Source organism: Rhinoraja longicauda, chromosome 23 (genome assembly GCF_053455715.1).
Source record: "Rhinoraja longicauda isolate Sanriku21f chromosome 23, sRhiLon1.1, whole genome shotgun sequence".
NCBI lineage: Eukaryota > Metazoa > Chordata > Chondrichthyes > Rajiformes > Arhynchobatidae > Rhinoraja > Rhinoraja longicauda.
Window position 1 is genome coordinate 1,186,980 of NC_135975.1, and position 14,204 is coordinate 1,201,183.

Here is a 14,204-nt window from a genome sequence, read left to right on the forward strand (position 1 = left end):
TAGTGTAGTTTAGTGCAGTTTAGATTAGTGTAGGGATTCAGTGCAAAAACAGTCCCTTCGTCCCACAGAGTCCACGCCGACCAGCGATCTCCACACACTAACTCTATCCTACAGACACTCCAGAGAATTTACAATTTTACCGAAGCCAATTAACCTACAAACCTGTGCGTCTTTGGAGAGTGGGAGGAAACCGAAGATCTTAGAGAAAACCCACGCAGGTCATGGGGAGAACGTACAAACTCCATACAGACAGCACCCGTAGTAATGATTGAACCTGGGTCTCTGGCGCTGTGAGGCAGCAACTCTACCGCTGCACCACCTCTGAAGCCATTTTGTATCTTGTTTATCATTTCACTGTATCCTTGCTGCCACATGTGGATTCGTCCAACATCCCAGAGGGATGAGGAGAGATGTAAACAAAGGAGACACCAGACACTGCACATGCTGGCATCTGGAGCAACAAACAAACTGTTGGAGGATTTTCACACTGTTCCCGAAACGTCACCTATCCATGTTCTCCACAGATGCTGCCTGACCCGCAGAGTTTCTCCAGCATTCTGTGAAACGTCACCCATCCATGTTCTCCAGAGATGCTGCCAGACCCGCTGAGTTACTCCAGCACTCTGTGAAACGTCACCTATCCATGTTCTCCAGAGATGCTGCCTGACCCGCTGAGTTACTCCAGCACTTTGTACCTTTCCACGTTCCCCAGAGATGCTGCGTAAATCCGCTCAGTTACTTCAGCACTTTGTGTACTTTATTGTAAACCAGCATCTACAGTTCCTTGTTTCTATGACTCTATGAGGGACAATCACAACATTTAAAAGACACTTGGATAGGAAATAGTTGGAGTGATATGGACCAAACACAAGCAGACTGGGCCCGAGTAGACAGAGAACATAGATTGCTGTCATTACAGGTTGGGACCCTTCTTCAGACTGATTGTGACAGGGGGGAGAGAAAGCTGGAAGAGAGGTGGGGGCGGGACAAAGCCTGGCGAGTGATAGGTGGAGATTGGCAAAGGGTCTGGAGAACATGTGAAGGTGACGTTACAGGTTGATTCATTATGCTGGAGGACGTGGAGGCTGGCCAACCCAGTGAGCTACTCTTTTTTGGATGGGGCACCTTGCTCAGCATGGTCGAGTTGGGCCAAAGAGCGTGTTTCCGGGCTGCGTGACTCTACGAAATATTTTGCTGCGTAGCAATCTCGACGCTCGAAGATGGATCCTTTGCAAACTGTACCCTAACCCCCTGGCAACAAGGTCGCAAGATCCCACAGTGGCCAGTGATCTCCGAGGAGATAGCAAGAGAATCTGGTTGAGGGGGAGAGATAGATCAGCCATGATTGAATGGCGGAGCAGACTCATAGAAACATAGAGAATAGGTGCAGGAGGAGGCCATTTGGCCCTTTGAGTCAGCACTGCCATTCATTTTGATCATGGCTGATCATCCACAATCAGTAACCCGTGCCTGCCTTCCCATTTCACTTGATTCCACTAGCCCCTAGAGCTATCTAACTCTCTTTTAAATTCATCCAGTGAATTGGCCTCCACTGCCTTCTGTGGCAGATAATTCCACAACTCTCTAGATGAAAAAGTTTCTTCTCACCTCAGTTTTAAAATGGCCTCCCCTTTATTCTTAGACTGTGTGGCCCCTGGTTCTGGACTCTCCCAACATTGGGAACATTTTTCCTGCATCTAGCTTGTCCAGTCCTGTTATAATTTTATACGTCCCCTGTAAGATCCCCAATACTCGATGCATCGAATGGCCTAATTCTGCTCCTATGACTGATGAACTTATGAACCCATAAACGAATACTGAGAAGGCTGGAAGTGCTCGGGCATCTGTGAAGAAAGAAAGCGTTTAATATGTCAGGTCAGTGACCTTTCATTCCTTTGTGTTTGATAGATTCTGCTGTATTCAATATTTTTGCTGAATGGAATGTTCACGATACCCAGCACCTGCCCCGCGCACAACACAGATTCCTCAAATGCTGGGCGTTTGCCGAGGCACTGTCAAACCATAAACCCTCAACCTTATTCTACACCGATATCAGGAGGGAGAAAGCTGGAGATGGGGGCAGGACAAAGATTGGCAAGTGATAGGTGGATACAGGTTGCCAGTCGAGATGAACCTGTTCTGACACTTCACCTGAAGAGGTGCTTGATATTGTTTGAAATTCACTGGAACCTGCTGCAATCCAATGTGGTGATGACCATGCATTAATGGGCGACACAGTGGCGCAGCGGTAGAGTTGCTGCCTCACAGCGCCAGAGACCCAGGTTCCACCCTGAGTACAGGTGCTGTCTGTATGGAGTTTGTACATTCTCCCTGTGACCTGCATGGATTTTCCCCCAGTTTCTTCCCACACTCCAAAGACCTACAGGTTTGAAGACTAATTAATTGGCTTCGGTAAAACAGTAAATTGTTCCCAGTGTGTGTAGGATAGTGTTAGTGTGCGGGGATCGCTGGTCGGAGTGGACTCGGTGGGCCGAAGAGCCTGTTTCCGTGCTGTATCTCTAAACTAAATTAGAACATCAGCTGAAGAAACATCACTGAGCTCTAATCAGCAAGACCAGCATGGACTATCAATGTACAAAATCATGAGAGGAATAGATCGGGTAAACGAAGCTGGGAGGTCATGCTGCAGTTATATAAGACGTTGGCAAGGCCACATTTAGAATATTGTGTTCAGTTTTGGTCACCCTGTTATAGGAAAGATGTTGTCAAGCTGGAGAGGGTGCAGATAAGATGTACAAGGATGTTCCAGGACTAGAGGGTGTGAGCTACAGGGAGAGGTTGAGCAGGCTGGGACTCTATTCCTTGGAGCGCAGGAGGATGAGGGGTGATCTTATAGATGTGTATAAAATCATGAGAGGAATAGGTCGTATAAACACACATAGTCTATTGCCCAAGGTGGGGGAATCAAAAAGCACAGGACATAGGTTTAAGGTGAGGGAGGAAAGATTTAATAATAACCTGAGGAAGAACTTTTGGTACACAAAGGGTGGTGGGTGTATGGAACGAGTTGCCGGAGGAGGTAGTTGAGGCTGGGACTATCACAACATTTAAGAAACATTTATTCATGTACATGGATAGGACAGGTTTAGAGGGATATGGGCCAAGCGCATGCAGGTGGGACTCGTGTAGCTGGGACATGTTGGTTGGTGAGGGCAGGTTGGGTCGAAGGGCCTGTTTACACTCTGTATGACTTTATGACTTTATGACACACAAGCTGAGACTAATTAACTTTTTTGAGGCTGAGCGGTAGAGTTTAAAGGGATTTAAAAAAGAGGATTAAAATAGAGACACACTTGTTGGAGATGAAGAAACAAGGAACTGCAGATGCTGATTTATAAACTGATCAGTCTGAAGAAAGGTCTCGACCCGAAACGTCACCCATTCCTTCTATCCAGAGATGCTGCCAATCCCGCTGAGTTACTCCAGCAATTTGTGTCTATCTTCCATTTAAAACAGCATCTGCAGTTCTTTCCTATAGAGTCTGAAGAAGGGTCCCAACCTGAAACGTCACCTATCCATGTTCTCCAGAGAAGCTGCCTGACCATACTGTAGAAAGAAATAACTTCAAATGCTGGTTTATACCAAAGATAGACACAAAGTGCTGGAGTAACTCAGCTGGTCAGGCAGCATCTGTGGAGAACATGGATAGGTGACGTTTCACAGAGTGCTGGAGTAACTCAGCGGGTCAGGCAGCATCTGTGGAGAACATGGATAGAGTGCTGGAGTAACTCAGCGGGTCAGGCAGCATCTGTGGAGAACATGGATAGGTGACGTTTCACAGAGTGCTGGAGTAACTCAGCGGGTCAGGCAGCATCTCTGGACAAAAGGAATGGATGACGTTTCAGGTCGAGACCCTTCTTGAGTCTGAAGAAGGGTCTCGACTCGAAACGTCACCTATTCCTTCTCTCCAGAGATGGTGCCTGACCCGCTGGGTTACTCCAGCATTTTGTGTTTATGTCCAATGTAAACCAGCATCTGCAGTTGCTTCGTTCCTACACATATTGATCACCAGTGGTCGGACTGACCCTCCGGTGCAGGGAAGAGGCATGTTGCGTGATGTGTGGACATTGGCCAGTGGGTTTGTGTAAGAATTCAAGTTGTTTCGAGAGCCCATATAGATCGCACAAACATACCAGTGCCCTCAAATGTTACATGTCTAAAGTGCTCACAACATGCTACATGTCTCGTGTCCACAACAGGCTACATGTCCGGAGCGTCAGCAACACAGTGGACGCACGGTGGCGCAGCGGGTAGAGCTGCTGCCTCTCAGCGCCAGAGACCCAAGTTCAATCCTGACTATGGGTGCTGTCTGCACGGAGTTTGTATGTTCTCCCCGGGACCTGCGTGGGTTTTCTCCGGGTGCTCCGGTTTCCTCCCACACTCCAAAGTTGTAATGGTTTGTCGGTTAATTGGCTTTAGTAAAAATTGTAAATTGTCCCTAAGTGGGCAGCATGGTGTTAGTGTGCAGGGATCACTACGTGTCTACAGTTCCTTCAACACTCAACATATCCACAACATGCTACATATTTAGAGTGTCCATAACATGCTATATATCCAGAGTGCCCTCAACACGCTACATGTACAGAGCATCCACAACATGCTACATGTACAGAGGATCCAAAACATGCTACACATCCAGTGGCCTTAGCACACTACATTAGGGTTGCCAACTTCCTCACTCCCAAATACGGGACAAGGTGACGTCACCCTTTGTCCCTTATTTGGGAATGAGGAAGTTGGCAACCTTACTAATACGGGACAAGGGCTGTCCCGTACAGGACAAACCAATTTAACCCCAAATATGGGATGTCCTGGCTAATATGGGACAGTTGGCAACCCTACACTACAGGTCTAGAGTCCCCCAACATGCTACACATCCAGTGCCCTAAACACGCTACATGTCTAGAGAGTCCCCAACATGCTACGTGTTCAGAGGCACAAATCTTCTTGGTCTTCAAGAAACACTGCTCCTAGTCCACCAATGACTCATACCAATAAGCAGGTGGAGCAAGTAAAGATGGTAAAAGCTACTTTGATCTTCATGTTGAGGTAATCTGAGTACGCAACCACCGGTGCCTCGCCTTGCGGCCTCAGCCAAATCACATCTGGAGGATTGCGTACAGTTTCAGATTCCCTACTTAAGAAAGGATGTACTTGGCATCAGAATGTAGCTTATGATTACCAGACGGATTTAAAAAAAGACACATTGCTGGAGTAACTCAGCAGGTTAGGCAACATTTCTGGAGAAGGATCTCAACCCGAAACCTATCACCCCTTCCTTTTCTCCAGAGATGCTGCCTATCGCACTGAGTTACTCCAGCAATGCGACTATCTCTGGAGAAGGAGGATCGGTGATGTTTCGGGTCAGGACCCTTCTTCACACTGACTGTGGTGCTGGGGAGAAACCTGGATGAGAGGTGGCAGTGGGACTAACTAACCCTGGCAAGTGTTGCATGCAACGTTTTGTACATGCTTACTGGATTGAATCCAGACGTGGTGGGACTATAGACAATAGGAGCAGGCCATTCGCCCCTTCGAGCCAGCACCGCCATTCAATGTGATATCAGGCTGTGGTATCAGGAGATGGTCGATGCCCCAAGCTTGGGCGGCACAGTGGCGCAGCAGGTAGAGCTGCTGCCTCATATTGCCAGAGACCCGGGTTCAATTCTGACCTCAGGTGCTGTCTGTGTGTGTGGAGTTTGCACGTTCTCCCTGTGACCACGTGGGTTTCCTCCGGGTGCTCCGGTTTCTTCCCACATCCCAAAGTCGTGCAGGTTTGTAGGTCAATTGCCCCTCTGTAAATTGCCCCCTAGTGCACAGGGAGTGGATGAGGAAGTGGGATAACATAGAACTAGTGTGAGCGGGTGATCGATGGTCTGCATGAACTCAGTGGGCCGAAGGGCCTGATTCCATGCTACATTTATCATTCAATGTACTGGCTAGAGGGTCAACGAATGAAAGGAGATCCTACTTCATAAGTGCCAGAGGGCACTATGTGGCATAAGTGTCGAGCGCACTATGCCAACTTGGTCAGCATGGACAAGGCGGGCCAAAGGGCCCAATTCCATGCTGCACAGCTTAATTTAGCGATACAGTGTAGAAACAGGCCCTTCGGCCCACCGAGTCTGGGCCGACCAGTGATCACCTGTACCCGTGTTCTATCCTACACACGAGGGGAGATTTACAAACAACAATTAACCTACAAATCTGTACGTGTTAGGAGTACGGGGGGCAACTGGAGCACCCGGAGGCAACCCATGCAGTCACCGGGAGAACATGCAAACGCCACACACACAGACAGCACCCGAGATCAGGATCGAACCGGGATCTCTGGCACTGTGAGGCAGCGACTCCACCAGCAGTCGGAAGAAGGGTCTCGACCCGAAACGTCTCCTATTCCTTTTCTCCACAGATGCTGCCTGACCCGCTGAGTTACTCCAGCACTCTGTGAAACGTCCCCTATCCATGTTCTCCACAGATGCTGCCTGACCTCCTGAGTTACTCCGGCACTCTGTGAAACGTCACCTATCCATGTTCTCCACAGATGCTGCCTGACCCGCTGAGTTACTTCAGCACATTGTCTATCTACCCTCTGTGGTGCTCTGTGCCTCTTTGACATTGGCATGGGTTCAGAGAGGGTTAGCAGAGCAGGCTCGGTGGGCCAAATTGTCTACCCCTGCTTGCCTTCACACAAATGTAAAAGGAAAGCTGTTGTCAAGCTGGAAAGGGTACCGAGAAGATTTACAAGGATGCTGCCAGGACATGTGGTTTTGAGCAGTTTGGAACATCATTAAGAAGAAAGAGAGCACTGGTGAGCTTACTAATCACAAAGGGACTGGCAGGCCAAGGAAGACCTCCACAGCTGTTGACAGAAGAATTCTCTCCATAATAAAGAAAAATCCCCAACAAAATCCCCTGACAGAAACACTCTTCAGGAGTCAGGTGTGGATTTGTCAATGACCACTGTCTGCAGGAGACTTCACAAACGGAAATGCATAGGTTACACTGCAAGATGCAAACCACTGGTTAGCCGCAAAAATAGGATGGCCAGGTTACAGTTTGCCAACAAGTACTTAAAAGAGCAACCACAGTTCCGGAAAAAGGTTTTGTGGACAGATGAGATGAAGATTAACTTATATCAGAGTGCTGGCAAGAGCAAAGTATGGAGGAGAGAAGGAACTGCCCAAGATCCAAAGCATACCACCTCATCTGTGAAACACGGTGGTGGGGGTGTTATGGCCTGGGCATGTATGGCTGCTGAAGGTACTGGCTCACTTATCTTCATTGATAATACAACTGCTGATGGTAGTAGCATAATGAATTCTGACGTATATAGACACATCCTATCTGCTCAAGTTCAAACAAATGCCACAAAACTCATTGGCCGGCGGTTCATTCTACAGCAAGACAATGATCCCAAACATACTGTTAAAGCAACAAAGGAGTTTTTCAAAGCTAAAAAATGGTCAATTCTTGAGTGGCCAAGTCAATCACCCGATCTGAACCCAATTGAGCATGCCTTTTATATGCTGAAGAGAAAACTGAAGAGGACTAGCCCCCAAAACAAGCATAAGCTAAAGATGGCTGCAATACAGGCCTGGCAGAGCATCACCAGAGAAGACACCCAGCAACTGGTGATGTCCATGAATCGCAGACTTCAAGCAGTCATAGCATGCAAAGGATATGCAACAAAATACTAAACATGACTACTTTCATTTACATTAATATTGCTGTGCCTCAAACATTATTGAGCCCTGACATGGGGGGCAGACTGTGTATAAACACTGCTGTAATTTCTACATGGTAAAACCAACATGTATAAAAATGGCCTTTATTAAAAGCTGACAACGTGCACTTTAACCACATATGATTTTTTCCTATTACAAATCTCAAATTGTGGAGTACAGAAGCAAATAAATAAATGATGGGTCTTTGTGCCAAACGTTATGGAGGGCACTGTAAATGGAAGCTTCTGTGTTATGCTGCAGACTCTGTGTGTATTGGAGATCAGGCAGCAGACTGCTGGAGTCTGGCCTGATCTCTGGGAAGCGATGGGGGCTGTGAGACCGAGTCACTGTGGCCGGTGACAGCAGGGGGGGCATGGCAAGGTGTTGATTCCGGGCAACAACGCGCCAGCTGTCGCCACAGCCCCTGACGCACAAACCTCGCCACCTTCATTCTCCCTCTCTCTCCCTCCCTCTCACTCACACTCTCCCTCCCCCTCTCTCTCCCACTCCCTCCCTCCCTCTCTCTCCCTCTCCATCTCACTCTCTCTCCCCCTCACTCACTCTCCCCCTCTCTCCCTCCAACCCTCCCTCTCTCCCTCCAACCCTCCCTCTTTCTCTCCCTCTTTCTCCCCCCTCTCCCTCTTTCTCCCCCTCTCTCCCACTCCCTCCCTCTCTCTCCATCTCACTCTCTCTCCCCCTCCCTCTCTCCCTCCCACTCACTCCCTCCCTCTCCTCCCTCCCTCTCACCCTCTCTCTCTCCCTCCCTCTCCCCATCCACCACGCCATTGGAACCAGCTCTTCATTGAAAAAAAATAAAAGGAACAGCACCCCCCCCCCCCCACAAAAATCATCTTCTCCAATAACCCAGGCAGCAATCTGCAAATTATATAATGCCAGCAGGATTTAAATGTCACAGGCAGGGAGCAGCCAGCCAGCCAGCCGGCTAACAATGCACAGGAAAGGGGAATTGATTAGTATTTGGATGCAAGGCACAGTGTTTAAATATTTCACATGTACAGTAACATATCGATGTTACAGTGCGAGGCAGCGTTGCCGAGACAAGGCACAGGAGGGATAAATCATCCCTCTCGCAGATAGATGCTGGTTTAAATCAGGTTTAGTGCAAATATACAATACATTTTGTTTTTCTCAGTGGCGTTGTGCACAGAAGCCCGTGGAGAGAGAAGCAAACATAAGGTGCCTTAATGCACTCACTCACTCACTCACCTTAGTGCAAGCCCCCAGTCCCGAGACCACAGCGGCTCCGTGCAGCAAGATCAGAGCTGCCACCTCGACCAGACCCATCGCAGCCCCTCTCCCTCTCCCTGATACACAGAGAGACACAGACACAGACAGTGGCTCATACAATCCACCCACCGTGCGCGTGCCCGCCTCCCCATGCGCGCACCCGACGCACTGCAACGTGCCCGCCTTGTGTTGCATGTGTGATGTACAAGGGTGTGTGTGTGTGTGGGTGCCTGTCTATGTCTGTGGCTGTGTATCTGTGTCTGTTTATGTTTATGTGTGTGTTTGAATGTGTGCCTTTCTCTGTGTGTCTTTCTTTGTGTGTATATCTGTGTGTTGAATCTGTGTGTGTGTCTATGTCTGTGTATCTGTCAATGTCTGTCTTTCTGTGTGTGTGTGTGTGTGTCTATGTGAGTGTCAGTGTCCATGTCGTCTGTGTTTCTGTGTGGGGTGTGTGTGTTTATGTGTGCGTGGGGGAGGTGTGTGTGTGTTTCTGTGTGTGTGGGGGAGGTGTGTGTGTTTCTGTGTGTGTGGGGGAGGTGTGTGTGTTTCTGTGTGTGTGGGGGAGGTGTGTGTGTGTTTCTGTGTGTGTGTGTTTGTATGTTTGTGTGTGTGCGTTTCTGTGTTTGTGTGTGTGTGTGTGCGTGCGTCTGTGTTTCTGTGTGTGTGTGTGCGTGCGTCTGTGTTTCTGTGTGTGGGTGTGTGTGTGTGTGTTTCTGGGTGTGTGTGTGTGTTTCTGTGTGTGTGTGGGTAGGGTGTGTGTGTGTGTGTTTCTGTGTGTGTGTGTGTAGGGTGTGTGTGTTTCTGTGTGTGTGTCAGTGTCCATGTCTGACTGTGTTTCTGTGTGTGCCTTTCACACCAGTTCAACGTTATGCCACTTTCTCATCCAGACTAGGGGGAATTTACAGGGGGGGCAATTAACCTACAAACCCACGGTCTAACATTTATCCTGCATTCTCCAGCTTTACAATCACAAGTGAAAGGAGTAGAATTAGGCCATTCAGCCCATCGAGTCTCCTCCGCCATTCAATCTTGGCTGATCTCTGCCTCTTATTCCCATTTTCCTGCCTTCTCCCCATAAACCTTGACACCTGTTTTAATCAAGAATGTGTCTTTTCCCTTCAAAATACCCACTGACTTGGCCTCCACAGCCCACTGTGGCAATGAGTTCCACAGATTAACTACCCTTTCACTGAAGAAGTTCTTCCTCACATCCTTTTTAAAAGAGCGCCCTTTAATTCTGAGGCTGTTCCCTCTGGTCCTAGACTCTCCCACTAGTGGAAACATCCTCTCCACATCCACTCTATCCAGGCCTTTCATTATTCTGTAAGTTTCAATGAGGTCCCCCCTCACCCTTCTAAACTCCAGCGAGTACAGGCCCAGTGCCGACAAACACAGCATTTGCTAACCCACTCATTCCTGGAATCATTCTTGTAAATCAAATCCAATAGAGGCAAACTATCAGCTTGGATCGCTGGGCGGCACGGACTTGGTGGGCCGAAAAGGCCTGTTTCCGGCTGTATATATATGATATGATATGATATGGAGAAGAATCCTGATTTGAAAAGTCATCAAATCATTCCCTCCACAGATTTCTGACAAATGTTAGGCCGTGAGAAAGGGTGGGGTGGACCACAGGAGCCACAAACCCCATGTACAGGCCAAGACAGGTCTCAGTGAACTGTTACACAAAACACCCGTGTCATCTTGAACAGAAATTGATGTGTGAGACACCACGTTGTAGAGCCCAGGTTCACGAGCTGCAACTTCCCTACAACCATCGTGCTATTAAACACTGCAACCTCCAAATAAGCTCCAAATTACAGAGATTTGGGGACATTGGTTTTGTCTTTGCATTATTATATTATTATTGTTATATAAATAACAAATATATATATTTGTTTATGCATACTGACACACACGTGCGCACGCACAAATATATAAAACTATTTTGCTGGTTTTGATCTGTCCATTATGGGCTCCACCTTTTTTGCATTAAATCTTATATTCATTTGTTCTATGTGTCTTTTCATATCTCCCAGTTCCCTCTCCTCTGACTCTCTGTCTGAAGAACAGTCTCAACCTGAAATGCCACCTATTCCTTTTCTCCAGAGATGCTGCCTGACCCGCTGAGTTACTCCAGCGTTTTGTGCCTTTCTTCGGTGTAAACCAACACCTGCAGTTCTTTCTTATATATATATACACGCACATACACAGAATAACATAACAATGAGACATACAGGTTTGTAGGTTAAATGGCTTGGTATAATTGTAGATTGTCCCTAGTGTGTGTAGGATGGCATTAGTGTGCGGGGATCACTGGTCAGCATGTACTCGGTGGGCCGAAGGGCCTATTTCCGCGCAGTATCTCTAAATTAAACTCTAGTTCTTGCTCCAGAGATGCTGCCTGACCCGCTAAGTTACTCCCGCACTTTATTTGTAAACCAGCATCTGCAGTTTCCCTACCCTGGGAAAACAAAACACTTTGTGCATTGGTTCAATCTATTCCCCTCATGATTTTAAACACCTCAGTTTCAGTTTAGTTTATTGTTACGTGCACCGAGGTACAGTGAAAAGCTTTTGTTGCGTGCTAACCAATTAGCGGAAAAACAATACTGTACATGATTACAATCGAGCCATTCACAGTGAACGGATACAAAGGTTTCAAAGGTGTTTTATTGTCACGTGTACCAATTAAGGTACAGTGATATGCGAATTACTATACAGCCATATGAAAAAAAAGCAACAAGACACACAACTACATAAAAGTTAACATAAACATCCACCACAGCGGATTTCTCATTGTGCAAAAAAGTCCAATCCTCTTCCTCTTTATTCTCCTGCGGTCGGAGCAGGCCAACCATCCATCGGGGCAATCGAGGCTCCCACAGCCGGCGGTCGAAGCCCCCGTGTCGGGGTGATCGAAACTCCCGCGTCAGGACAGTCGAAACTCCCGCGTCGGGGCGATCGAAACTCCCGCGTCGGGGCGATCGAAACTCCCAAGTCACCGAAGTCAGACTCTGACCAGAGACCGCGGGCTCCGTGATGTTAAAGTCCACAAGCATCCACGGTTGGAGCTCCAAGGTCGACCCCTGGCAAAGGGATCGTGGGCTCCGTGATGTTAAAGTTCGCAGGCTCCGCGGTGGAGCTTCTCGAAGACGGTCTCCAGCAAAGGCCGTCAACCCTTCGATGTTAGGCCACAGTACGGACGGAGATACGATACGGAAAAGAAATCGCATCTCCTTCGAGGTGAGAGATTAGACAAAATTTCCCTCCCCCCACCCCCCCATAAAACAAGCTAAAAAACATTTAATTTTTTTTTTAACTCATACTATTAAACACAAAGGAAAGAAAGGACAGACTGACTGTTGGTGAGGCAGCCATTGTTGGCGCCATCTGGGAATGATAAGGGAATAACGGTTAGTGTAAGAAAAAGCCAACAAAGTCTGATTAAAGATAGTCCGAGGGTCAGTAATGAGGTAGATAGCAGTTCAGGACTGTGGTTTAGTTGCCTGATAACAGCTGGGAGGAAACTGTCCCTGAATCTGGAGGTGTGCGTTTTCACACTTCTGTACCTCTTGCCCGATGGGAGAGGGGACAAGAGGGAGTGATCGGGGTGTGACTGGTCCTTGATGATGCTGCTGGCCTTGCCGAGGCAGCGTGAGGTGTAGATGGAGTCAATGGAAGGGAGGTTGGTTTGTGTGATGGTCTGGGCTGCGTCCACAACTCTCTGCAATTTATTGAGGTCTTGGATGGAGCTGGTCCCAAACCGTGCTGTGATGCATCCTGATAACATGCTTTCTACGGTGGATCTGTAGACGTTGGTGAGAGTTGTAGGGGACATGCCGAACCTCCGGACGAGGTAGAGGCTAAAGCATGCCTGGAAAAAAACCTCCTCGCTTCTGAGGCGGAGGAAGAAAGGAAAGTGAGAACAAAGAGCTGACTCAGTCCATGTCTAGGTTCAGGTTTCCAGGCCCCTGCGTCAGAGGACAGAATGTGGAAGCAGATGACAAACCTGTCTTGTTTACACAATTCTTGGACACATCATTTCAACACCCTGAAGGTCCTAGAAAGGACACAAGGAGTTTTCTGTGAAGTATCGAAGGATGAGCATAGAAGTTATATGTACAATTATGAGAGGTGCAGATAAGGTAGACAGTCACAACCTTTTTCCCCAGGGTGGAAATGTCAAAGACTAGAGGGCATAGTTTGAAGGTGAGAGGGGCAAAGTTTAAAGATGATGTGTGGGGCAGGTTTATTACACAGAGGGGGGTGGGTGCCTGAACGCGCTGCCAGGGGTGGTGGTGGAGGCAGATACCTGTCTAAATGTTTCTTAAATGTTGTTATACTCCCTGCCTCCACTACCTCCTCAACTACCTCCTCAACTATCTCAACTACCTCAACTGCCTCCTCAACTACCTCAACTACCTCCACAACTACATCAACTTCCTCAACTACCTCCTCAACTACCTCAACTTCCTGCTCATTCTGTACACCCACCACCCTTTGTGTGAAAAAGTTACCCTTCAGGTTCCCATTCAATCTATTCCCCTTCACTTCGTTTATTATTCTAAAAGTATAAAGAGGAATCGGTGAAGGAGTAACTTTAATATTGTACGGCAGTTTCCAATATCGAGGCAAAAACAAATAATAATGGTTCAATAATTTCAGCGCAGTGGGTAGAGCTGCTGCCTCACGGCACCAGAGATCCGGGTTCCATCCTGACTACAGGTGCTGTCTGTATGGAGTTTGTACGTTCTCCCTGTGACCGCATGGGTTTTCTCCCATTCCAAAGACGTACAGGTTTGTAGGATAATTGGCTTGGTAAAATTGTAAATTGTTCCTAGTGTGTGCAGGACAGTGTTAATGTGCGGGGATCACTGGTCGGAGTGGACTTGTTCGGCCACAGGGCCTGTTTCCACGCTGTATCTATACACTAAACTAATCTGAACTGCGTTATTTGAGATAAACCTCAATATTTTATTGACATTAAGTGGATTGGATCCAGATATCTTGGATGTAGATAGAATAATTGTTTTTCATTTATTGTAATAACTGACCAGAAACAAGCAGATCACAATCGCTAGTCTCTGCAGATCACAATCGCTAGTCTCTGCAGATCACAATCGCTAGTCTCTGCAGATCACAATCGCTAGTCTCTGCAGATCACAATCGCTAGTCTCTGCAGATCACAATCGCTAGTCTCTGCAG

General features: G+C 47.7%; 1 protein-coding gene across 1 annotated transcript in view; it reads right to left on the bottom strand.

Moving 5' to 3' along the window:
- Positions 1–9,137, bottom strand: part of LOC144604774 (endosome/lysosome-associated apoptosis and autophagy regulator family member 2-like) — a 174,972-nt gene extending 165,835 nt beyond the window's left edge. The window contains exon 1 of the mRNA XM_078419421.1: positions 8,976–9,137. Coding sequence (XP_078275547.1) covers positions 8,976–9,053 — 78 coding nt within the window. The 5' untranslated portion in view covers positions 9,054–9,137. The remainder of the gene's footprint in view (positions 1–8,975) is intronic.
- Positions 9,138–14,204: the final 5,067 nt, after the last annotated feature.